A 26515-nucleotide genomic window follows, 5' to 3' on the forward strand; every position below is an offset into this window, starting at 1 on the left:
ATTCTGTATAGAATATCCAAAGAAAAAGGAAAACATAGGGAGTGAGATAAAGATAAAAGAGAAGAGAGATAACTGGGAGAAAGAAAAAAGAAAAAGAGGAGACAGAGAGAGAGAGAGAGATTCACTCCTCCCAAACCCCAGGGCCAGAGTGGGTCCCCAGGGAACACCCCAAAAATTGAGAAAATTCAGTAGTTCCTAGTGAGAAGACTTATAATGGTCGGATTCTTTATATGTCAACCAAGGGTTCCATGTAGCTATACAAAAAATTGTTTCTCATTTCTAATGTTGAAATAAGGTCCTCCATTGTCATATAATGTTCTAAGCGGGAGGTCCACTCCTTCATACTGGGGATCACATCTGACTTCCAATGTACAGGGATAACCGGGATGGCTGATGTTCTAGCTCTGTAACCAGGAGAACTGGGCAATATTAGAGCTAATTGTTTTTTGTAACTTTCCTCCAGAGCCAAAGTGTAGCTGGCATATGAAAGCTGGTATCCGGGCTACAGATTTACACTAAAAAGGTCTACAGTCAATAGGTTGACCACTAATGGTTGACATGCATTAGGTCAACAAGGTCAACAGGTCTAATAATCCACACCCATGGGAGCTGGACTGGAGCTGAATTGTGAATGGAGAAAGTTTTGTAGAGCTCAAAGCTGCGTTCTCCTTATACTATTTTACGTTTTCTTTAAATTACATATACAATTAATTTATGAATTGCTTTAAAGTTTGTGAATAATAGCTGGAGCAGTATTGCTGGGATATTCTAGAGCAGTGATCTCCAACCCGTAGCTCGCCGTAGTATTTTCAGTAGCTCACAGAGCGCACGGGCTTGGGCAGTCACTGGCACTCCTCCTCCCTTCATTTTTAATATTGTGCTGGCCGTCAGCCAATCAGAGCTCGTGGACCGGCAGTGGCGGCACCTGATTGGCTGCCAGACCGCGAGTTTTGATTGGCTCACTTACCGGCACCATATTTTAAATGCCCGCCGCCGCCGGAGACTGTCACCCTCACCAAAGCCGCTCTCCGGACATCACAGGAGAGGCGCACCCTGCACTCTCCTCCCCTTCCGTCCCTCATACAGGAAGAGCAGCACCGGTGGCAGTAGAAGCCAGCAAGGATTAGCACTGTGTGGGGCACTGTATCGGACACAGCGGGGGTGGGGGGGGTGGTATCTGGCGCTGCGGGGGGCATTTTAAATGGTTTTAAATGGCACTGCGGGGGAATTGTATCTGGCACTGGTGGGAGCATTATTTGTGTATCTGGTACTGCTGGGAGGCATTATTTGTATATCTGGCACTTGTAGTTGTGAGGACACACCCACTTTTGTGAGTCCACACTGACTTTCGCAGGAACGCACAGGCATTGGGGAGAGGGGGTAGCTCCTTCAGAGGTTTTATTTTCCAAAAGTAGCTCACACCCCAATAAAGGTTGGAGACCACTGTTCTAGAGCTATAGATGGGAAAACTTTGGTAGAGGAGGATTTACCACAAGGCAAGCAAAGCGGCTGCTTAGGGCCCTGTTGGACTCAGGGGGCCCTGCTGGTCCCAGGGGGGCTGCCGACAAGGCTGTATAAAGGGCATTTCTGACGAACCATCAGCTTCACTGAAATTGTCAGAGAGCTGGTCTGGCTGTATACTCCCAGCAGGCTGTCAGTGATTAGACAGCTGTTGGGTGCCGGCTCCAGCGCATGCCTGCGTCTCCAGTCCTGCAGTACTCTGCGTGTGACCAGTCATGCTCAGGGCGGGATGTACTATGGTGTGGCGGAGTATTCAGCCACACTTCGCCTACATACTAATTGCATCTGTACTAACATATGCGATTAGTATAGCAAAGGACAGCTCTCACCGATAAGAGCTGTCTTTTGCGATGCCAGCTGCTGCTGGAGGAAGGAAGCCGCTTACCCGCACTGTAACTCCAGGGGAAGGAGGGACAGACGCCGGCTCCACCCCCACTGCTGTCAGCACACGATCCACCAATCAGTGCAGCCTGGGGTCAGGAGAGGAGGTCCCTGTACAGCGCTGTTGCGGCATGAAGACTGGCTGGCTGCCCTTCTGGCGGGGCCGGAGGAGGAGGGCGGCTAGGCAGGATATCTCACTGGGGGTGCCAGGAGTTGGACGGAAGCCTACCTGTGGTCCAGGGACGTGCGGTGAGCTAAATAGCTCAGGAGGCACTGGCTGGTACCGGAGTCAGATTTACATGCAATATATGACCCAAAGCGTACATCTGGGCATTATACACAGGTGCAGCAGTATAAACTCCTGGAAATTTGGTGAGTTTTGATCAGAGATGTGCGGAAAAGTTAGACAGGTGAGGCACTGCCTCACCTGTCATTTACTTTTTACTCCAGAGTTTTGGATATAAAAATTATTAGAATAATGCAAACAAGATATTTCAAACATATTCTTTGTATTTTTCATATATTTTATACAATCAAAACTCTGGCACAAACGTTAGTATGACAGGAAAGGCTCTGCCTCACCTGCCTCACCCCACTGCACGTCACTGCTGTGGACAGAGTTACGGACGGAGGCCTACTCCACCCAGAAGTACACAGGGGGGCGAGGAGGGGATCCGGTTGGATCCCTCAGGATTAGGCTTCTATAGGGTAATGCTGGCGTTACCCTCCGCACCGAAAACCTGGCGGCCGGGTAGTAGTACATATGAAAATGCAATAAAAACCCCGAAAACGGGGTTTTACTGCATTTTCCCTTTAGTACATCCCGCCCTCAGAGAGAAGAGCCGGGATGTGCACAGAAAAAAACATGAGGTGTTCCAGTGTACTTTATTTTATATAACATTCACCTACTTCTTCAAATTCCAATCAGGTGGGAGTGGGGAATGGTGGGTGGACAGCGTTATTTTAAGTACAGTGTCTAACATCCGCCTGCTACAATCATGGCTGGGGAGGAGGCACACACCAAGGCAGACGCAATGGACTGGTAGGTCCCACGGGGCTCGCTGACAGATCATGGAGTCCGGAGGGCATTTCTGATTTCTGCTGAAAATGTCAGAGTGCTGGGCTGGCTGAATACTTCTGGCAGGCTGTCAGTGACTAGATACTGTAGCTGCCAGTTGTAATTTTAAGGGCAGCACGAACAGTGTAATGGTTAGCATTACTGCCTCACAGCACTCAGGTCATGGGTTCAATTCCCACCATGGGGGTCATTCTGAGTTGTTCGCTCGCTAGCAGATTTTAGCAGCCGTGCAAATGCTATGCCGCCACCCACTGGGAGTGTATTTTGGCTTAGCAGAAGTGCGAACGAATGGATCGCAGAGCGGCTACTAAAAAAAAATTTGTGCAGTTTCTGAGTAGCACCAGACCTACTCGGCGCTTGCGATCACTTCAGACTATTCAGTTCCTGTTTTGACGTCACAAACACGCCCTGCGTTCGCCCACCCACGCCCGCGTTTTTCCTGACACGCCTGCATTTTTTCGAACACTCCCTGAAAACGGTCAGTTGACACCTAGAAACGCCCACTTCATGTCAATCACTCTGCGGCCAGCAGGGCGACTGAAAAGCTTCACTAGTCCTTGTGTAAAACTACATTGTTCGTTGTAATAGTACGACGCGTGTGCGCATTGCGCCGCATACGCATGTGCAGAAGTGCCTGATCGCTGAGCAGCGACCGAAATCTGCTAGCGAACAACTCGGTATGACCCCCCATGGCCCTAACTGTGTAAAGTTTGTATATTCTCCCGTACTTGCGTGGGTTCCTTCCGGGTACTCCGGTTTCCTCCCACAATCCAAAAATATACAGATACTGTAGGTTAATTGGCTCCCAACAAACCTAACCCTAGCGTGAATGTGTACATGTGGTAGGGAATATAGATTGTAAGCTCCACTGGGGAAGGGACTGATGTGAATAGCCAAATATTCTCTGTAAAGTTCTGCAGAATATGTGTGCGCCATATAAATAACTGGTAATAAATAATAATCAATACAACAACCATCCGGGGACCTGTCTGCTACAATTGGTGGGTGGAGAGGGGCACACTGTGGATTGTTTGAGGAAGAGGTGCCCCAAATCGGTGTCTTGCTTAGGGCCGCATGAGGTCTAAATCCGCCTCTGTATACTAACACAATGCATTAGTGAAGCAGGTAGTCAAATAGCAAAGTCAGAATTGGTACAGAACACTAACAACCACAATGCAAATTACTGTAAGTCATGCCGCTTTTTAAAATGATCGGAGACGAAAGGTGTCCAAACACCGTAGACATCCTGTGCACACGTAGGCTCATTCCTCAGATACCAAGGCACCATGGGGGTCATTCCGAGTTGATCGCTAGCTGCCATTGTTCGCAGCGCAGCGATCAGGCTAAAAAACGGCTTTTCTGCGCATGCACCGCAATGTGCACGCGCGTTGTACGGGTACAAAGCCCATTCTTGTTTTGCACAGGTTCTAGCGAAGTTTTCAGTCGCACTGACGGCCACAAGAAGATTGACAGGAAGGGGGCATTTCTGGGTGTCAACTGACCGGTTTCAGGGAGTGTGTGCAAAAATGCAGGCGTGTCTGAAAAAACGCAGGCGTGGCTGGGCGGGTGTATGACGTCAAATCCGGACATGAATAGGCTGAAGTGATCGCAAGCGCTGAGTAGGTTCAGAGCTACTCTGAAACTGCACAAACTGTTTTTGCAGAGCTCGGCTGCACATGCGTTCGCACTTCTGCTAAGCTAAAATACACTCCCCAGTGGGCGGCGGCATAGCGTTTGCACGGCTGCTAAAACTAGCCAACGAGCGATCAACTCGGAATGACCCCCCATGTCCAGTGTTCTCCCCAGTTTCAATTTCACAGACGCTCCTCCAGGCATTCATTGTTTACATGCACCTGGCACTATCTTGCTCCAGGGGACTGATGACCAAAACCAGAGACACACTGCACTTACATTACTGTAGACAGGAACAGTAACAAAAAAAGTTCCTCTGCCTTTAGGAAGCAGAGCGTGATTTGGATGATGGCAGTATTGTAGATAGGGTAGATGGAGAGTGCAGACATGCACAGAGTCTTGGCATGTATTGCTGGACACAATTTTATCTGAGTCCAGCCAGTGGGTGTGGATTAAAAGATTGACAATAAATATGTTGTCAGTTAATAGGTCAACACCATATGGTCGCTATGCATTGGGTTGACAAGGTCAAAAGGTCAACATGGAAAAGGTAGACAGTACAAAAGGTCAACAGGTTCAAAAAGTCAACACAAAAATACTGTCACAATTTTTTTGGGGTGGTTGTTATTTTGTAGGTTTACCCATATGTGACCCCAATTAGTGAAAAGGTGTTCCCTTGCGGGCTCGCTTCGTCTGCCACACTTGGCTTACCACGCTTTGGGCAAGGTGGCTCGTTCTGGTACTGCTGCGCTCGCCACAGGCTACTATTCACAATCATAGGCACTAGAGGGAGGGGTAGCCTTGGCCTCCATCCCGACGAGTCTTATCCCTAGCCACCACCCCAGGCGGGTTAGGGTAGTGGACAAGGGAGAAGTAAAATAATTACCCCATTCCCTGTCGGCATTTTAATTATCGGGATACCGGTGTTAGTCATGTGACTGCCAGCATCCTGACCGCTGGTATAATGTATTACACCCCAGACATCAGAATATTTTTACAGGGGTTAAGATATTTACAGAGGCACGACAGCATCCAGTTACCACTGATATACATACTATTCTAAAGGGATGCAGACAATATATCGGCTGTCAGGATCCCGCATTCAGCAGACCGACGTCGGAATCCCGACAGCTGGTGAAATACCGACACCCGGAATCCAGACATACGTCAAAACAACTCTGACCTGTCGAGGTATGGACTCCAGAAGACAGGTGGTATCTAGCAGCAAGATGTTAGCAACAGATCCTTTAAGTCCTGTAGGTTGGGAGGTTGGGCCACCATGGCTCAGGCTTTTATTTCTAGCATATACCACAGATGCTCAATTGAATTGAGCATTTGGAGGCCAAATCAACACGTTGAACTCTTTGTCATGTTCTTTAAACAATTCCTGAACAACTGCAGTGTACCAGGGTGTATTTTCCTGCAGATAGAGACCACTGCTATGAAAAAAATACCGTTGCCATTAAGGGGTGTACTTGGTCTGTTTAGGTAAGTGGTACCTGTTGAAGTAACATCCACATGCCAGGACCAAAGGATTCCCAGCAGAATATTGCCCAGAGCATCACACTGCTTCCACTGGCTTTCCTTCTTGACATAGTGCATGCTGGTGCCATCTATTCTCCATGTAAATTACATACACCTGGCTGTCCACATAATGCAAAACAAAACATGATTCATCAGACTAGACCACCTTCTTCCATTGCTCCATGGTCTCGCGCTGATGCTCATGGGCCATTTTAGACCCCTTCGGTGGTGGACAGTGGTCAGTATGGACACTCTCTGAATGGTCTGTGGCTATGCATCAAGCTGCGATGCACTGTGTGTACTGACACCTCTCTGTCATAGCCAGAATTAACTTTTTCAGCAATCAGTGCTACAGTAGCTCTTCTGTGGGCTACGGCCAGGCGAGCTAGCCTTCACTCCCTATGTGCAGCAATGAGCCATGGGCTTGCATGACCCTGTCCCATGTTTACTGGTTGTCCTTCCTTTGATCACTTTTGCTAGGTACTGACTACAGCATACTGGAAACACCCCATAAGAGCTGCCATTTTGGAGTTCCTCTGACCCATTTGTCTAGCCATCACAATTTGGCCCATGTCAAAGTCACTCAGACCGTTATGCTTGCCCATTTTTCCTTCTTCCAACATATAAACTTTAAGAGCTGAGTGTTTACTTGCTGCCTAATATATCCCACCATTTGACATGTGCCATTTTAACAAGATAATCAATGTTATTCACCTCACCTATCAGTGGTTTTAATGTTATGGCTGGTAGGTGTAGTGACCATCTGGACCATTTATAGCCAAAATAGCGTTTTTCCATCATCCGGTTAAGTGATTTTATTATGGGAGAATACATTTGTGTTCTTCCTGCATAATTCCAGATATTGCCATCTTAACCTGTGTCAAGACCCCCACCCACACCAACCAAGCATCCTTTACACTGTGGAATTTCAAATGTTTAACACCGTAAAGCTCCACTGTTCCACAGCGTCAATCAAGTCTCACTTGCTCAGCGTAACCTGGATCTTACTCTCACTGCTTCTAATACCACAACTCTCTCATTAATACTATATTGATCTCAATTGCATTTCTATTGATTTATTTCTGAGCCTACATTTCACTTTCAAACTTTTTCTTGTAAATATTTAACAAGAGCAGAATCCTAGATTGTTCTCATCTCAGCATACTGTCATATACTATCATTACAGAGATAGATTACTGCCATGACCAGTTCCATAGCTTTCTGCCAATAATCTCCAAATCCTGGACACAACCATCCAGATGTGCATCTCAATCAATGAACAGTCTTTGATTTTTCTGTCTTCCAAGTCATCTTGCCATTCTGCGCTCTGACACATAGGTATCCTCAAGGGATGAGAGATGCAGTGAGGACTTTTCATTCCCTGTGATTTGGCAGGCACCGACTGTCCTATCTGCAATCTGGTCACATACACTGATGACGCTCAGAAATCCCATCACGCTCATACCTGGTATCAGCTGTGCAATAAACGTATCCATTCAAGCATGTTAGAACTTATGTAGCTATAGGTAAATAATGAGAAAAGCTTATGATGCAGAGATTGAGCAACAGAAACACATTTCCACTGGACCCAAAAATAGCAGCTGAAGCACGCCTGTCGCTTGGCAGTAACAAATGTGTGGTTAGGGTAATAAAAAAAAAAAAAGAAGTGATACAGTACATACAAGTCTTCTCATAATAAAACATTGATGACAGAGTTTTTGTCTCCAGATAAATCTCCTAAAATAGACTAGCAAACGTTTCTTGCACATTTTGTCTGTTTCCATCTTATGTGACAGTAACTTGACAGTCATTCACAAGAAGGCTTTTCTCTAAAAAGGTCACATTGGCCAGACTGGCTAGACTTCTCCTACACACAGGACACTGCTGAAAGGATCAGGGATGCACAGACTTCCTGTATTGCTAATACCGTGACATCACAAGGACAGTGTCACGCTGCAATGAATATTAATAGTTCTGCCTGAATGATATTAAACTCCTGTACACCAGCTGCGTAAAGATACACCATCGAACATGTGAGCAGCCCTATGACTGCTCAGACTATCCGTCAGAACTAAACCATAATTGCCACTGCAACTGTCCTTTAGATGCTGGCCACGACATGCCTTTCACATGCCTGCATCTGGGTAGCCACCCCCTGTATCATATACCTCAGGCCCACACAGAGGCTCCCCCCATCCTCACATGGTCAATCTGACCCTCCAATTGGCGAGAACTGGTGCCCAGCACCACCTGTTCCCGGACAGGGGCTGCCAAGACTCTATGGGGGTAATTCCAAGTTGATCGCAGCAGGAAATTTTTTAGCAGTTGGGCAAAACCATGTGCACTGCAGGGGAGGCAGATATAACATGTGCAGAGAGAGTTAGATTTGGGTGTGGTGAGTTCAATCTGCAATCTAAATTGCAGTGTAAAAATAAAGCAGCCAGTATTTACCCTGCACAGAAACAAAATAACTCACCCAAATCTAACTCTCTCTGCAAATGTTATATCTGCCCCCCCTCAAGTGCACATGGTTTTGCCCAACTGCTAAAAAATTTCCTGCTGCGATCAACTTGGAATTACCCCCTATGTTTTCTGTTCTGTTAGCAGTGTGCACAGAGCATGGGATCGGTCTCTAGGTCGACAGTAACTATTGGTCAACAGCAACAAGGTCCACAGGGTCTCTAGGTCGATATGTTATAGGTCGACGTGTTTTTCTCAATTTTTTATTTTTTTTAACTTTTTCATACTTAACGATCTACGCAGACTACGATTGGGAATAGTAACCTGTGCCAAGCGCAGCGATAGCGGAGCGAGGCACCTTGCCCGAAGCATGGCAAGCTAAGCGAGCCATGCGGTGCACTACTTGGGGTTCCCGGTCACTGTACGGAGAAAACAACACCAAAAAACCATCAAAACTCATATCGACCTTTTGACATGTCGACATAGACCATGTCGACCTAGATACCCTGTCGACCTAGTTACTGTCGACCAATAGTGGACGACCTAGACACTGTCGACCTTCCATACTATACCCACAGAGCATACAGCCTAGAGCGGCTCACGAGTCTCCTCATCCAAGTCATGTTACACATCACGTCTGTGACGCTGATGAGGGGACTCGGGAGCCATTCTGGGCTGTATATACTGTACACATAGAGAGCACAGAGGAAAGCCAGAAGGATTGATAAAGAGCTGACCACAGAGGTGAGTAATGTGTGGCATATTGGGGGGGCACTGTATAGCATACAGGGGGCACATTGGAGGGGAATTGTGTGACATGCATTGGGGGCACCACAGTTCCGCTAACAATGCCCTAATGTGGACCAGTCTGCACCCTCCCTGGCTGGTAACAGAGCATAAAGTTTATTAGAGAGGGCCCCCACAAGCCTTAACTACATATGATCTCAGGCCTATTGTGTGCTCGCATCTATTAACCTTGAGAGTGCATCCTACAACACCTGAAAGTAGGGCAGTTGGGAGGTGATGTAGTCGGGATCCAAGCAGTAAGAAAGCTTACCCTCCCCGCTTGGTGCCTAACCCTAACCTCCCCTACTAAGTGCCTAAACCTAACCTTCCCTCCCCGGTACCTAACCCTAACCTTCTTGTCCCAGCACCCTAACCCCCCTTGTAATGCCTAAACCTAAGCTCAACCCGCGGCAGGACGCGAGCGCATCCCGCTGGAACTACATTGGAATTCTGGCTGGCTGTATTTTGACGCCGGGATCCCGATCCCCGCCGGTATTTTAACACCCGGTTTATGCCATTGGTCGGGATTCCGGTGTCAGTATTTCGACTGGCAGGATCCTGTTCGGCTGCATTTTAACTGCATCCCGCGGGGAAGGAGGGTTGGGGTTAAGTTGCATGTAGGGAGTGTTAGGGGGAGGGTTAGAATGAGTACCTCCCTCCTGCACCCCTGCCGGGATTCCAAGCAGTCGGGATGCCGGTGTTGGTATTCTGACCGCTGCCATCCTAGTTGCTGGAATCCTATACCCAACTCGTTGGGAGGTGTGCTTTAAATCTGTATGTCAATTATTATTATTAATTTTATATATTAAGCACTGTATTGGGTGCGGATTATTAGATCTACACTAAAAGGGTATACATCCTAATGCATGTCTACCATTAGTGGTAGACCTATTGACTGTAGACCTTTTTAGTGTAGATCCATAGTCCGGGTAGCCATTGTATTACCTCATTTATCTTGTAATAAATAGTGGAAAACTGCTCTAATCAAGCTGGTAACAATCCCCAGGTGCTGCGGGAGGGGGTTACTCTAGACAAGAAATACAAAAGGGATTTTTCCCACGCACTCTGCTGGCTGTTAGTAAGAAGAACTATATACTATGTAATAATAGGAAATTTAGAGCTCTTCGTTACATATGTTTTGCAAAAGATATGATAAGCCTCCAGGCCACTTCACGGCTGCTCTATTGCTGGAGGTCCCTAACTAAGCATAGGTCCAAGGCTTGGACCCCACAAAGTTTGCCCAGGCCCGACCACCCCAGGGCAGCACACCATTGAAATACTAAAGTGTTAATGTGTTAAGAAAGAAGCAGAAGCTATGGGTTAGAAAGTGCTACAAAAATAAGGGTGTTAATAAAATACTCAAAAGAGTAATATTAGTGAAAAAATAGGAGTGTTACATAAGTGCTAAATAAATAATATGGCATGCTACCCCAAGGTGGCCCAGCCCCACCAGACCTGGGGGGTACCACTCCCCAAACCCATACACAGCATAATAATAATAATAATAACATCCACTATGGGTCATTTATCTTGTGCTAGACAGTTTTAGCCTAGTATAAATATAAATTATTATAGAATTGTAATGTTGTTACTATTTGGCCAGTGATAATTCTGGCTGACTTTAATGATGACTTAAAGATTTTTTGTTTTGAGAAAAGGCAGGGCGTGACCAAGGATTTGTGTATTGTAGAATTGATAGGAGGTGTGTGATAAGCAGCAATAGAAAAACAGCCCTATAGCCAGATGGTAATAGAGAACAGATATTCTCCTTGATGTTTAAATACAAGCACACACATTCACACAGGCAGAGTACGTTTCTAATACAGTCAGTAACAGACAGAAGACACTGATAATGTTTCCTCCTTGCAAGACGCTGGGCTTAAAATAGGACTTAAAAATGAGTGCACTGAGCTCATCAACTTTCCCACCTACACTGCAGAAATCTCACTTTTATTTCTATATGAAAGGTTTCATTTGCGCAGCTTGTGCATTGGTCCCAATGCAATAAATCCTCCAAATTAAAAAGGAACCATGCTGTGCAGTTGTCATACTCACCTCCAAAAGAACCTCTGCGAGTGACCTTGTCTGCCTTATTAGAGATATTCCCCAAGGCGTGTTATGAAGTTTTACTTAACATCTAGCATGTGTGTGAGTTATTCATCAGCTGCAAACAGGAAAAGAAGGAATAATTTAAACCTTTACAGGGCTACAAGATCTCAGCGCTGTGCATGGTTTTTAATTTTCCTGGCAACTGTATGAAATGTGCATTTGTTCTGATTAGTGCTTAGTTCTAGAGAAGCAAGCAGGAAGGACAAGGATATCCTCACTTTGGGGTATATTCAATTAGCAGCGATAACGGACTTTTTGCGTGAAAAGTCCGGTTTTCGCGCGAAAAACCGGACTTTTTCCGAGAAACGCAATTACAGTCTATTCAATTTCCCTGGAAAATTTATCGGTGATCATTTTTTCACTAATTTCACTTCACCTACTCTGAAGCAGGTGAAAAGTTGGGAAAAGTCACTATTTTAAGGTAAAAATGTTTGGATATGGGTGGTCATTCCGAGTTGTTCGCTCGGTAATTTTCTTCGCATCGCAGCGATTTTCCGTTAATTGCGCATGCGCAATGTTCGCACTGCGACTGCGCCAAGTAAATTTGCTATGAAGTTTGGTATTTTACTCACGGAATTACAAAGTTTTTTCTTCGTTCTGGAGATCGGAGTGTGATTGACAGGAAGTGGGTGTTTCTGGGCGGAAACTGGCCGTTTTATGGGAGTGTGTGAAAAAACGCTACCGTTTCTGGGAAAAACGCGGGAGTGGATGGAGAAACGGAGGAGTGTCTGGGCGAACGCTGGGTGTGTTTGTGACGTCAAACCAGGAACGACAAGCACTGAACTGATCGCACTGGAAGAGTAAGTCTCGAGCTACTCAGAAACTGCACAGAGAAGTCTTTTCGCAATATTGCAAATCTTTCGTTCGCAATTTTGCTAAGCTAAGATTCACTCCCAGTAGGCGGCGGCTTAGCGTGTGCAATGCTGCTAAAAGCAGCTTGCGAGTGAACAACTCGGAATGAGAGCCATGGTGCAGAACTCCCCCTTAATGACTAATTAGGCACGTTGAGGTTTTAAATTATTTTTAATTGGCCAATAATGACGTGTCATTTTTGGGGTGAAAAAGTACAAAGTGATGGAAATTGGGGTTCAAGGTATGGGACAGGTATATTTGGGGTGCTTTATGAGTGGGACAGGTGTTTTTAGGCTTGCAGATGGGAGTAATCGGTCTGTTTCCACTTTTTTTTTAAAGTACCCTAAAATGACCCAAATATATACTTATACCCATTTTCATGTACCCCAAATGTAATGAGAGCATTTATTTTGCTAAAAAAAACTTGCTTTCTATCATTTTTAAAAAAAAATGCATATAACAGCCATTTCACACAATTGAAGTTCCCAAAAACGCTCTAATGTGATCTCTAACACACTTCTCTTCTGTTTTCCTATGTTAGTTTAGCATTTTTTGGGGTACAGGCTGATTTCCCCATTTTCACCTGCACTTTTCACTGCAAGAATTTTCACGTGAAACCCGTTTGGAATTAAATAGGTCGAAAAACGGAGCATTTTCGCGGCAATTTTCGCCCGATTGGCGCAAAAAATTGCCGCGAATTTGCGGATAGATGAATACCCTAGTTTGTGTCGCTGTGGTACATTTCTGTAAAAGGCTATTTCTTTTTTGTACAATTATTGATTTGATTTTATTATATTGTTTTGTATTGATAAGCCATCTGTTCCCTAACAGTACTGTAGTCATACTCGCCTACACCCCTGACTGTCTGGGAGACTACAGACTACAGTACAGTCCTCTGAGACTCCTGGCAGAGTGCGACACCCTGCTCTAATCATGAAGACACAGTGCATGCCTTTCCTATTTGTCATTTGGCAATTATGATTGTAGTACTACACTCATACTGTACTCATTCACTGTTATTAGCAAAGACTTAGCGTGCTTGCATTATAGTAAGTGACGTGCAGTCAGTATTATCTTCTTGCTTGGTAGATGTACCCAATGTACATCTTGTGCAATGTATATTCTTGTAGAACACGCATTCTACTTTATTATTGCTGTGCTAGATGTCGTACAAATATGTGTACGACAGTATATTATAAACAAGTAACAATTATTTACTTTATCAGTTTTGCATTTATTCAATTCATATTATACAAATGGAACATGTTGGTCAGAAACACTGTACAGATGTGTCCAGCGTCACCTTGCACCTGATCGCCTGCCGTGCACATACGCATCATGGCAGTGATTATGGGCCTAAGTCAGATCTGATCGCTGCTGTGCGTTTTCGCACAGCAGCCGATCAGGTCTGAAATGCGCATGCGCCGGTGATCAGGTCTGAATTAGGACCTATGTGCAGACTGCCGCGATTAATCACAGTGGGCGTATGTTCCATGCTTCCCTATGGAAGCGGATATTTATGCACGTGCCCGCAGACAATCGTGGGCACACTATTCGCAGCAAACAAGTCGCATTGACTGCTCCTTGTTTGTAAGATGATGCTGTGAACATCTGTATTTGGCATTGCAGGGGGCGGGGGGCGGGCAATGCTCCGTTTCCAGGGAAGAGACAGAGCATTGCAGGGGCAGAGGCGGCCGAACAGGGGCGTGTCAGGGGCGTGATCACGGCGACTGCGTGACATCACATGAGGCTGCCGCGATCAGGAAGATGGCGGTGAGTCTCCTACAGCCGCAGCCAAGCTGCGTCGGCTGGAGGCTTCCACAGTTTCTGCTAACAAGCAGAAATTGTGAACGCTTCGCAATTTCTCCTTGTTGAAGTGGGGGAGGCTCCGGTCAGCATACTGGGTGGCCTTGCCCAGCGATGGGCCGCCCCCAGCATGCATCCCAAAGGATAGCAAATTCTGCTAATTAGCAGAATTTTCTGTCCTTACTGAATTAGTCCCATAATGTTATAAAATGTACTTGATAAGTGGTTGCTTAAAAGCTGATTGGTTGCCATGGCACACTTCTCCACTTTTATCACTGCATCATACTTCTGCCACTTGATATTGTATCACAGAAAGGCTAAGGGGATTCTACCAGAAAACTACCACCTCATTACAGCATTTCAAGGTTGGCACCCACTGACACATATTTAAATGAAAGTTCTTCTGTGCATGTTTCAGAAGAAGAAAAACAAGAGCAGAGATGGGCTCAGATAACAGAAGTCATGGCAATGTGGCAAAGACAGCCAAAATAGAGGCTCAGCAACATACCATATTGGGATGTAGTAAAGTTATCGACATTCAAGAAGGATGTCAACAATGAGAAAGAGGACTGTGTTACAGTATGTTGAACCTGGCACCTCCATGGTACAAATGTAATGTAAAGCCTTGTAACTGTGATGGCTTTAGAACTTTAAACATGATACTTTACCATCATGTTTAAAGTTCTAGAGCGAACATGGTTTGGCATAACACTGGCCCTGATTAAGATCCCAGTGCTGCCGCTCTAAATGTTGCAAAGCACCGTTGTTCAGTACTTAACACATGTGCAGGACGCGTCATTGGGGGCAGAACGGCTGCAGACATCAAGTGATCAACAGTCTGCAGCCATTTGAGGGCGGGGAGGGGGTCGGGAGTGGCGAGGCCAAGAACTCTGTCTTTCGATGGTGATCAGATGCTGTGTCCTAGTATGCAGTACTGGACCACAAATGCATGCAGTAGGCGTCTAATTGTACCAGACACCTCCTGCTGCATTACCATATCAGTGCATTACTCCAACCTTATCTGAATCAGGCCCACTGTCCCCTTTCTCCATGTTAACATTGTGAATGTCAATGCCATATTAGATTAAAATTTCTTGAGGGGAGAAATTCCTGAATAGGGCAGATGAAAATAAATAGCTAAAGGGCCAAAAGCCATATAAACAGCCAGAGCACAAAACACAAGTGAATATAAGGGTGTCAACAGTTGCCAGAAAGCAAAAACACACACAATGAACACTACCAAAGGATAGTTCCCTCTAATGACAACACAAGACAGACTGGTATAGGACTTAAGTGTTCTCTTAAATAGCTGGATTACATTTTTTACTACAGGTGAATAAGAAGGCCTTCAAAATGTCAAGGCCACTTTGTAAAACACTTGTAACGGGTTGGGTACAGCTGTCATAATCCAGACACAATTTGGAAAGTACTATAACACTTATACCCCTTTTACACCACCAGCTAGTAACATGGTTATTGCACATGAACGTGCATAACCCATGTTGCTGGCTGGTGTAAAAAGGTCGAGTTGGAATAGTCCGGGTCGAGTGACCCGATATTCCAACTCGGGAAGGTTGCGGGGTTGAACACGTGTTTAACCCGGCAAACTGTGCAGTGTAAACGGTAGCCGGGTCGATGTGACCCGGCTTCCCGTTTACACTCTATGTGCGGGCGGCGCTTGGAGATCATGTGATCTCGAAGTGCCGCCCCCGTCGCGTCACCGGCAACGTCACCAACCCGGCAATATGCCTGGTTGGTGACTCCGGTCTAAATGGAGGCTGATGCGGGTCGCAGCCGGGTAGTTCCCGTGTCAGGGTTCCCTGCTGCGACCCACTTTCTTGGTGTAAAGGCGGTATTACTCTTACCCTCTCCCTAACCCTAACCCTACCCTCCCCAAAGCCTAACCCTAACCTCCCCCTCCCCACAGCCTAACCCAAAAGTGCATACACACTTGCCGAGAATATGAGCGACGTCGCTCATTTTCTTGGCAATTGCGTATGCCGCCAGCGAATGATCGATGCACTCCCCACGGGTCGGCAATGGTCGTCGCTGTCGGCAGTGCATGCATGCTCGATCTGGATTGTCGTCCAGGAGCTGCATGCACGGCCGGCCGCTGCGTCATGTCACTGAGCGATATGAACGGTCATATCGCTCAGTGTGTACGGGCGGCCGCCAACCGCGCAGCCTAACCCTAACCTCACCCTCCCCACAGCCTAACCCTAATATTTACTGGCGGAAACTGTTGGGATTCCTACAGTCGGGATGCCGATATCAGTATTGTGACCATCTGCATCCTGACTACATCCCCATACAACATGTTTACAAACGTGGTCAATTGTCTTGTGTTTCTGCATATAAGACTGAAACCAGATTTTCTTTCTTAGTTTACCTCTCCATACACTTGAATGGGATTCTAAAACCGAAGAAGTTCATGAATGGCAATGAGGTTTTTGGTTTTGTTTTTATTACACAACATCAGAAGCAAGCGTAGAAACTGAAGATTGCTTTATTTTCAACATTTCACAAGGGGGAAAAAAATGTCAGGACTGGGTCACCCATCTGTGACAAGTCATGGCAACATTTGCTCCTCTTGGCACTGTCTCACCTAGACACCAGGGACCAAATTTACTTTGCAGCTATTTTCAAAGCGGCCGTCTCTTCAACAATTTTGGATGTTAAATTGAAAGCAGCAACCAGGCATGTTTTGTACTGAATATAATTGCTACGTGCAATACAGCATCCAAGATCGAAAGTACCTCAATAGCTACGTAGATTAAAGAGACAGCATACATAGTGTATTACTGATAGTCTTGTTTTGGGATAAGATCCAGAGACTTCTCAGTTTCATGATGGTAGCCTTTTTTCCCCCCAAACCGGGGCTGCTACGCCATTCTTATTCTACCCAATATCCACAGAATTATTCTCCCAAATATTGGCCACAGCTAAATCAGCTATCACGTCCCTTTGGAGACAGCCAGATCTACCCACGCCTATCTGTGGGTCAAAACCAGAATTGAATTTGGCATATCGCATGCAAGCGAAACAGTTACATACTGTATAAACTCCATGTTAGAATAATATTATATCAAACAGTATGGGCACCTTGTTTTTTTAGTGAGGGTAGAACTTGTCCCTCTCAATTTTAGATCTTTCCTTTGAAAGGCCACATTCTGTTATTTACTGCCAACACTGCTGCTCTGGTACTCAGGTTTTAACTTGCCCTGGTTTCCCCCTCCATCCGTCTCACCAATATTCTATGTTCCATTTGACCACCCCCTAATCTACCCTCAACATATTCTCTTCCCAGCTTCTTTTCCTCCCTCTATACTTTGCATTTATATTTTATCTGTCACTACATATAAATAACATGCTCAACTGTAATGGGCCCTACACACTGGCAGATCCGCCACCGAGCTGCCCAACGGCGGATATGGCTGACGGGCGACCCGGCAGCGGGGGAGGGCTCCATAGCAGTGCAGGCAAATATGGACAAGATCGTCCACATTGGCCTGCATGCACAAGCGACAGGGCACCAGCGATGAACGAGCGCGGGGCCGCACATCGTTCATCGCTGGTGCCTCCACACTGAAAGTTATGAACGGTATCTCGTTCATTAATGAGCGAGATCGTTCATATCTTTCAGAATTAGTGCCCAGTGTGTTGGGCCCATAATTTGTGTCAGTTTTAACAAAAAAAGTAAAAAAATATTTATGTCTGGCATCTTTACAAACAACAAAAAACATTTCTTTGCAGAGGGCGGCTTTGACAACTCACGTACAGGCATAGGAATCTTGGATAGCTCTTTGCCAATGCAATTTTTCATTATACTCCAGAGATTAAGGCTGTAGTTTGGTTTGTCTGGAATTCGAGTCCTTCTCCTTTTTTTAGGCAAGAGATCTTTGCGTTTAGACCCACAGTACCCGCCTTCTTGTGAGCTATGGAATACCTGGGGGGAGATGCATTGGACAGAAGTTATCACACATTCCAGAAAACAGGCCAATGTAAATATATAGAAACTACAAATTTTGAGACCCTATTTCGCACTAACAAAATGAAACAGCTACACCTTCGGGAGTTACCCCCTGTTAGATGAGGTACAATCGTATAAACAAAGATCAAAAAGAAATTCCCAAGGGAGCTATAAATGATTTTGGTACATTTCGTACTTAAGTACACATTAGTCAGTCACCATTATACAAACAATTTCCATTAAAAAAACTATTTTTTTTTTTTTTTTGGGGGCGTGGCCACGGCAGCAACGGAGTAGGGAGCGGATCTCGGGAGCTCCCCGAACAAACAGATCCTAACACCCATCCTGACCCTCCTGGTGAGCCTGCCCGGGCTGCATACCTCCCCTGTGCTGCTGTGCGCTGCGGGACACCGTTTACTGCGGCCTCCGGGACTCGAGGGACGGCGCCGGCTGACTTCCGGCCCTGCGGCCTGGGCCTCCTCTGGATCCCCGGCCTCGATTTCGGCGCCCTCGGCCGCGGAACGACCGGAGCTCGAGCGACGGGGTGACGTCGCCCACGGACACCCTAGGAGGACTGGGGGGTTGAGGCTGCCTCTCCTCTCCCTCATGGTCTGCGGCCCGGAGCCCTAACACCCGGAGAAGAGGGGAGAAATAACAGGTACTTCTGTGGAAGGGGAAGAGACATGCGGCCATCTTGAGAGAAGGGAAATTGATCTCCATGCTTGGAAGGGCTGCTTTCATCTGTGCTGCCCAGTGATTTATTTAGCTCACAGGATCCTATACTGTATACTGATCTCTCCTAATACTACCCTCCTAATAACTATGCTAATACCTATCTGAGATTGGAGACAAAATCAGCTATCTACATTGCACGGCCCTTCCAGTATAATATACAGGAACTGCATATAGTTCAGATCTGCCTACACTGCTGTGCTGCATCAATTACCCACAGTGTATTACGCACCATCATCCTACTTTAATACTCTGACATATTGACTGGACGCGGTCGATTCCCGCCACTGATCATACGCGGCCTGGCTACGTCCGTCATCTAGCCAAAATCCTACATTATAACCTTACTCTGGGAAGAGTGTGACTGCTCCCGCTCAGCATGGTGGGGGGCGGCCGGAGTGCGGCCGCGGCCAAACTTGAAAAATTTACCAGACAACCCAACCCTAGGGCTGCACCGGCTCCTTCTCATGAAGCCTCTCCAACGCACTCGACCTCCCCGCCTGAGACAGCGGTTGATTCCCCGGAAGCAGTGGGGGCGCCGTCTATTCAACAGGTGCTGGAGGCTATAGCCGGCAGTGAACAACGTCTCTCCGATAAGATGGAAAAGGTGCAGTGCGATCTCTCCCTGCTCCGCCAAGATGTACAGCGTATCCGAGAGCGAGTGGGTGAGGCGGAGACAAGGGTCTCCAACCTGGAAGATCTATGTGGCCCCCTTAAGCAGTCTGTATCTGGGGTGACCCAGCAGGTCTCCTCACTTCAAACCAAGCTCCTAGACATGGAGGGACGGCTGCGTAGGAACAACGTTAGATTCGTAGGCCTGCCTGAAAAAGAAGAGGGTTCACAGCCGGAGGAATTCCTCGAATCCTGGCTCAAAGAACTGTATGGCGCTGAGTCCTTTACGGCCCATTTTACGGTGGAGCGTGCACATAGGATACCATCTCGGCCTTTACCCCCAGGTGCCCCTCCTCGCACCTTCATCGCTAAATTCCTGCACTATAAAGACCGTGACTCGGTTCTCCGCTTAGGTCGCACGAAGGGCCCGCTGGTCCGCAATGGAGTCAGGGTTTCGGCCTTCCCGGACTTTGCCGCAGACGTCCAGAAGGACCGTGCCCAGTTTATGCCCATTAAAAGACGGCTGCGAGACCTCAACATTTCATACTCTATGCTGTTTCCCTCAAGGCTCCGAGTCGTGGCGGATGGGGAGACCAAGTTTTTCAACTCCCCTAGAGAGGCGGCCCAATGGCTGGACAGATATGCACCGGGAGCTCGGCAACTGGCTCCGGAGTGATCTCCTATGAAGACAGTCCGGTGCCTGGTCTACCGGAGGCTTGATCACGGTTCGGGGAGCCCCCTCTCTTTGCTCTTTGCATTGGTGGCTCAAGACTTGTACGGCCAAGCGGAGTTGGTTAGAGAGGTTGGAGGTTCAGTTTAGAATCTAGCCTTCCTAGCGCTTGGTAGTTAGCTGATTGTTCGGGATATAAGTATGCCGAAGTTTGGGGTGGTATACGGGGAGGGAATGGTTAATTGGGAAGCTGATAGTTGCGCTTCCTTTTGCTGTTTTTGGGGTTTTATTTTTTTCTTTAGTTTGTTATTTTTCTTATTCAAGTATTTACTGAGGCAAGGATGTTTCATATTCAGATGCTATGGCTTACAACGCAGGGCTCATATATGTCATGTTTTATGGGTATTGATAATGCTTATACTCAAAATGTATTTTGGGAGAGGTCCATCCGGGAGGTGTATAGAGCTTGTAGGGGGTCATGATTGATCTGAAAATTCTAGCATGGAATGTTCGAGGTCTGAATAATAATATCAAACGTTCTTTGATACTAAATATGATTAAGAAATATGACCCGGATATTGCATGCCTCAGTGAGACCCACTTGGAGGGACATAGGTTACTGTCCTTACGGCGGGCCTGGGTGGGCTGGGCATATCATGCCTCCCACTCCTCCTTTTCTAGGGGTGTCTCTGTTCTGATTAAGAAGACAGTGCAATTCGAGTTGATATCGATTAAAACTGACCCGTATGGAAGATATGTATTTATAGAGTGTAAGCTGAACTCCCAGCCCTATTACATCTTAGCAGTGTATGTCCCCCCTCCTTTCTCATATAATGTACTGCAACAAGCTGCGTCCTTCATAGCCCCCTCCCCTAATACCCCAGTGATTTGCGTGGGAGATTTTAATAACGTCCTGGATCTGTCTATGGACCGATGGCATTCCCCACAGGCTGCGATGGTGGGAGGTGGTCCTACCAAGTTTGCGGATTTTCTCAATAGTTTGCAATGGGTAGATGTGTGGCGACTTCGTCACCCTGCGGTTCGTCAGTTCTCCTGCTTCTCCAGCACTCATGGCTCCTTCTCCAGAATTGACCTGATGCTGGTGTCCCCCACCCTCGTCCCTAGGATAATTGACGTCCACTACGAGGCTCGAGGGGTCTCTGACCACTCCCCTCTGATGATGACTATCGCTGTGGACAGTCAGAGGGGGCACTCCTATTGGAAACTGCACCCCTCTTGGCTGACCCAGCTCGGGAACTGCGATGACTTGGAGACTCAATGGGAGGGGTACTTTGGCGACAATGTAGGGTCTGCCCCGGGTACAGTAGTTTGGGACTCGTTTAAGGCGTTCTTGAGAGGCTCATATATTGGACGAATAGCGGCTCATAAAATGGCCTCTAGGGAAAGAGAACAGGCCCTTGAAAAAGATGCTAGAGACCTAGAGTCCCAATATTTGTCTGACAGCGCCCCCGAGACAAAGACACGATGGCTGGTGGCTCAGTCAGTTTGGTTGGCCCACCTGTCTGATAGAAACTCTCGCTCCCTTCTTTTCAAAGCTACAAATGTATATATGCAGGCTGATAGGACGGGGGGCCTCCTGGCCCGCCTTGTACATTACGATCGGCCTGGGACCACGATCACTCAAATGTCCGGAGCGGATGGCTCCTTTGTTGACACCACTCCGGACATTGCGCTGTTATTCCGATCATACTTTTCTGAGGTTTATAATTCACAGTTGCAGCGCTCTACTTCTGATCTTTCGTGCTACATGGGGGGCGTTCCGCTGCCTGCGCTCTCCTCCGAGGCCTGCGAGATGCTGGAGGCACCTTTGGCGCTTGAGGAGGTGACTGCGGCCATCGGTATGTCCCCTAATGGCAAGGCTCCGGGATGTGACGGAATTCCCTCCGAGGTGTACAAGAATCATATTGATTTTTTTGGCCCCAGGCTACATGCCCTGTACTTAGATATATTTGCCAGTAACGATCTCCCCCCCTCCATGTCAGAGGCAGTTATAATAGTGATCCCAAAACCCGGTAAAGACCCTAAATCTCTAGACTCCTATAGACCGATTTCCCTGATTCCCACCGATGCCAAGATCCTGGCAAAGATATTGGCAATACGGCTCAACACAGTGATATCCTCCCTCATTCACCCGGACCAGACTGGCTTCATGCCAGGAAAGTCCACGTCTATCAATTTACGTAGATTACATACCATTTTACAGCTCCCACACGAATCCCCTTCTGACTCGGCTGTGGTCTCGCTGGACGCGGCCAAGGCCTTTGACAGTATTGAGTGGGCTTATTTGTGGGAGGTCTTGGCTCGTATGGGATTTGGACCCAACTATATAAAATGGATTAAACTATTGTATCAACATCCGAGTGCCAGGATCTTGGTGAATGGCTATGTATCCCCATCTTTTCAATTGACCCGAGGTACTAGACAGGGTTGCCCTCTGTCCCCTACGCTGTTTGCCTTGGCCATTGAGCCCCTGGCATGCTTGATTAGATCGCACCCAGATATTGTGGGAATATGTACAGGATCGCGTGAGGATAGGATAGCTCTCTATGCCGATGACATGTTGTTGTTTTTGCAGGATTACGCCAAGTCAATGCCCATCCTGCTGCGTGTGATAGAAAGCTTTGGAGATTATTCGGGCCTTAGAATTAACTGGCCTAAATCTTACATTATGCCAGTCATAGGCCCCCCTCCTGCTGTTTCCAGAATCCCCCTACCATTGAGATGGACGGTACAGTTTAAGTACCTTGGAATCCAAATAACTAACGACCCTTCTGATTTTGTCCCCCTGAATCTGGAACCGACCATGCAGTGGGTCATGGGCAAATCCAAGACTTGGTGTAAGCTTCCACTAACGGTCTCTGGCAGGGTTAATCTCATTAAAATGATTATACTGCCCAAACTCCTATATATCATTCTCCAATCCCCGGTATATATCTATCCAATATTTTTTAGAAAATTGAACAGCGTTCTGTCCTCACTGATCTGGGCTAATAAAAGACCTAGGATACAGCTAAATACCCTTACCAGACAGAGATCTGACGGCGGCCTGGCTCTACCTAACTTTCAGGTATATTACTTCGCTGCTCAGCTGACTCATATCACTATATGGGCACAGAACTCTGAGACTGACTCTTTGCATTGTGAGTTTATCCGCTGTTATTTTCCCCACCTCTCTCCTATGCAGGTGTTACTGAGTGGGAGCATAGCTAGGTTTCTTCCCCCTATCATTTTTCAGGCCCTAAAGATTTGGCGGGCCCTGAGAGACCTCTTGAGATATGACGACCTAGACCCGGATACCCCCTTGTGGTACTCTGACTGGCTCCCTGAACTGCATGCACTTGAGGGGCAGGAGGTGTGGGCCCCTAGATCGGTGATCTCTGTCTCTCAACTATATCTAGATAATACACTAAAATCCTTTCAACAACTGAGGGATGAGTTTGACCTGCCCAACTCCTACTTCTTCAGATACCTCCAGCTTCGTCATGCCCTCCAGACCCAATTTACTGAATCACCCCCGCGAATCCTCCCATTCCCCATCAAGACATTTGTGACCACTTTGGGTCAGGCTAAGATGGTCTCACTTGCGTATGGATATCTTCTTACCAAGCTCCATAAGGACCCTTTGACACGTCTCCGTGGAAAATGGGAGGAGGATTTGGGTCCAATAGATGAGGAGGACTGGGTCCTCGCTTTAGAATACCCTGCTAAGGTTACCAAATCCCTTAGATATCAGCAGATTCAATTCTTCATTTTACACAGAACATATATGACTCCAGCTAGGCTGGCTACATTCGGGACGGGTAGATCTAATCTCTGTCCTAAGTGTGGGGGGGCGGTGGGAACATACTGGCATCTAGTATGGGACTGCCCGAGGTTGAGGGTGTTCTGGTCGGGGGTCGGGTCAATTCTGGAGAGTACGGGAGTGCCTGGCGAACTGCTTACCCCACAATTCTGTATATTGGGAATGGGGTGCCTTGCTCCTGAGTCTGTTTCAATGGGTCTCTATGCTCTAAATGTATGTGCCTTGGCTAAGGTTTGCATTGCAAGACTGTGGATGGCCCCCAAAGGACCATTAATATCTGCACTTAGGGCCTTAATTAATGACACCATAACTAAGGAAAGATATGTCTACATGAAGCAAAACGCAACAGCTAAGTTTGAAAAAGTCTGGTCTCCATGGCTAGATTCTCCCCACTCTCATCCTGTTCCCCAGATACAGTAGACACTGAAGTGCAAGCATGTCAATAAATTACTATGCCTGAAAGCGTACTGAGATGTGACGGTTGGGCCCTGCGAGCCCAAATACTTACACACGTGTATGACTAGTGGAGCTCTGAATCAGATTACTCCTTTTTAAATTGCCTTCCTTGCCCTTCTCTTTGGTTGTTTGTTAGTTTTTTATAAGTTTAGAATACGGGTTTAAATATAAAAAATAATGAGGACTAATATAGTTGGGTGCGGATTTTGTAGACCATGAGACTCTGAACATTAGGAAATCCTTGTATACATCTTTATTGAAAATATTCTGATATCTCATTGATGTAAAATATGAGTAAAACATGGCTCTGACTCATGTGAATGTATGTAATGTTTGAGATATGATTATGTCCTGCAATGTCTGTACCTTTAATCTCCAGACTACTTAATAAAAATTACTTTATTAAAAAAAAAAAAAAACTATTTTTTATTCAGAAAAATACAGTGAAATCCAACTGTTAGAAGTCGTCTATGACGAAGAAATATTCTTAATTCGTACAGTGGGTTATATTGACATTATTACATTTGAGTCATAAATACTTTTGACATATTTATGACGCGTTTTGTCCTCAGGACTTCATCAGGGGTTTTACAATCAAAATCTTGCATTAAATATATTCATCATAGCAATTCTTCAATAGGCAGATAGAATATTAAGATGGCATCAGATAATGATTCACCGTATGGAAAATCAATAGGATTTCATTGGACAATACCCATATATTTAAAAAAAACAATGTAGACAGCTGTCGTTGTGCTCCTCTGTGATCTAAACTCTTCTTATGGCTGCCATAAGAAGTGTTTAGATCACAGAGGAGCACAACGACACAACTAATGTGTAGTTAAGTCCGAAATGTCACACATACAATAACGCCCAAACGACCAATCGGAAACAAAATTTGGATTGCACATCCAGTGTGTAGAATTTAATAAACTACAATAATTGTCCGGTCACTTTTCACCGTATCTGCTACAGGTGCTCCTCGTGTAACGCCAAGAACCATGGATTAATATTTACTTACATTAAGACGTCTCGATTTTACAGCTCTATATAATGACCACATTTTTAACACTCATATTTACATTTACAACCGTGAAAATCGGAAACTCCTGTGCGAAAAACAGGTAGAACAGCTAGTCAGGCTTATAAACTGACAACCAATCACACATTTGCTTTCACTAGTCTAACTGATACTTGATGGATCAGAGTTAATTCTTAAATAAATGCGAGAGGAGATAGGTGCACATTGCACACAGGAAGTTGTGTTCCTTCCATGTCGTGGTCACTTTTTGTCCACTGGCTGGAGGGGGAAACAGAGCGGACACATTCACACCTAGTTATTATTGATTCCTATGTAGAAGAGCACAATCTGTACACCAACATGAGGTGTATGGTAATTATTTCGGGGCCCAATCCAAATTTCCTCACTGTGCATCATAAATTAATACATAAATAGTTTTTTGGCGTACCATTAACTAACATCTTTTTACTCGTGGAGAGGTGGAACGGAGGTGGACAAGAAACTGTAGCCTGATTACAGGAAAGGCATGTTCACATAATTACCACCCAATTACAGCATGGAGGCATCAGCACATACACCTCCTGTAGGCGGTGGCAGGCTGGTACAGTGATAAGCAGTGATGATGCCTATAAGTAACACTTACTAACCATGTGATTGGTTGTTGGCAGATTGACCGCTAGCACTTCATTATCAGTGCTGCAACACAACTATTATATCAAGCTGTGGCAGTCTATCTGCATTACTTTACTGACACTTCCAGAAGATTCCCATTTGTTTTTAGGAAGAAATCAACAGATGTATTTACTGTATTTGAATTTAGTGTGCAATTTGCATTTATTTATTGAAAATGTAACCTTAAAGTTTTCTTTACGTATTCTCTGCTGTGTTATGACACATAATCATGTTATTATAATGTATATAAATATACAAATAAGGGAATGTAACTCTTGCATTAGCACTAGCAAGACTATACTGAGGAGAAATTATAGAACCCCTAATAAACCTAATACAAAGGCTACATTTTTGGGCTGGACCATGTTCAGATGTGTCTGGCTGAGCAGGTGCATGGAAATAGGCTTTGT

General features: G+C 46.1%; 1 protein-coding gene across 3 annotated transcripts in view; it reads right to left on the bottom strand.

The window, feature by feature from the left end:
• OSBP2 (oxysterol binding protein 2) overlaps positions 1 to 26515 on the bottom strand; it is a 760529-nt gene that overhangs the window by 39798 nt on the left and 694216 nt on the right. For all 3 annotated transcript variants that reach the window (XM_063964274.1, XM_063964276.1, XM_063964275.1), the window contains one exon: positions 17928 to 18095. In XM_063964274.1, coding sequence (XP_063820344.1) covers positions 17928 to 18095 — 168 coding nt within the window. The remainder of the gene's footprint in view (positions 1 to 17927; positions 18096 to 26515) is intronic.

This window comes from Pseudophryne corroboree, chromosome 1 (genome assembly GCF_028390025.1).
Source record: "Pseudophryne corroboree isolate aPseCor3 chromosome 1, aPseCor3.hap2, whole genome shotgun sequence".
Taxonomy (NCBI): Eukaryota; Metazoa; Chordata; class Amphibia; order Anura; family Myobatrachidae; genus Pseudophryne; species Pseudophryne corroboree.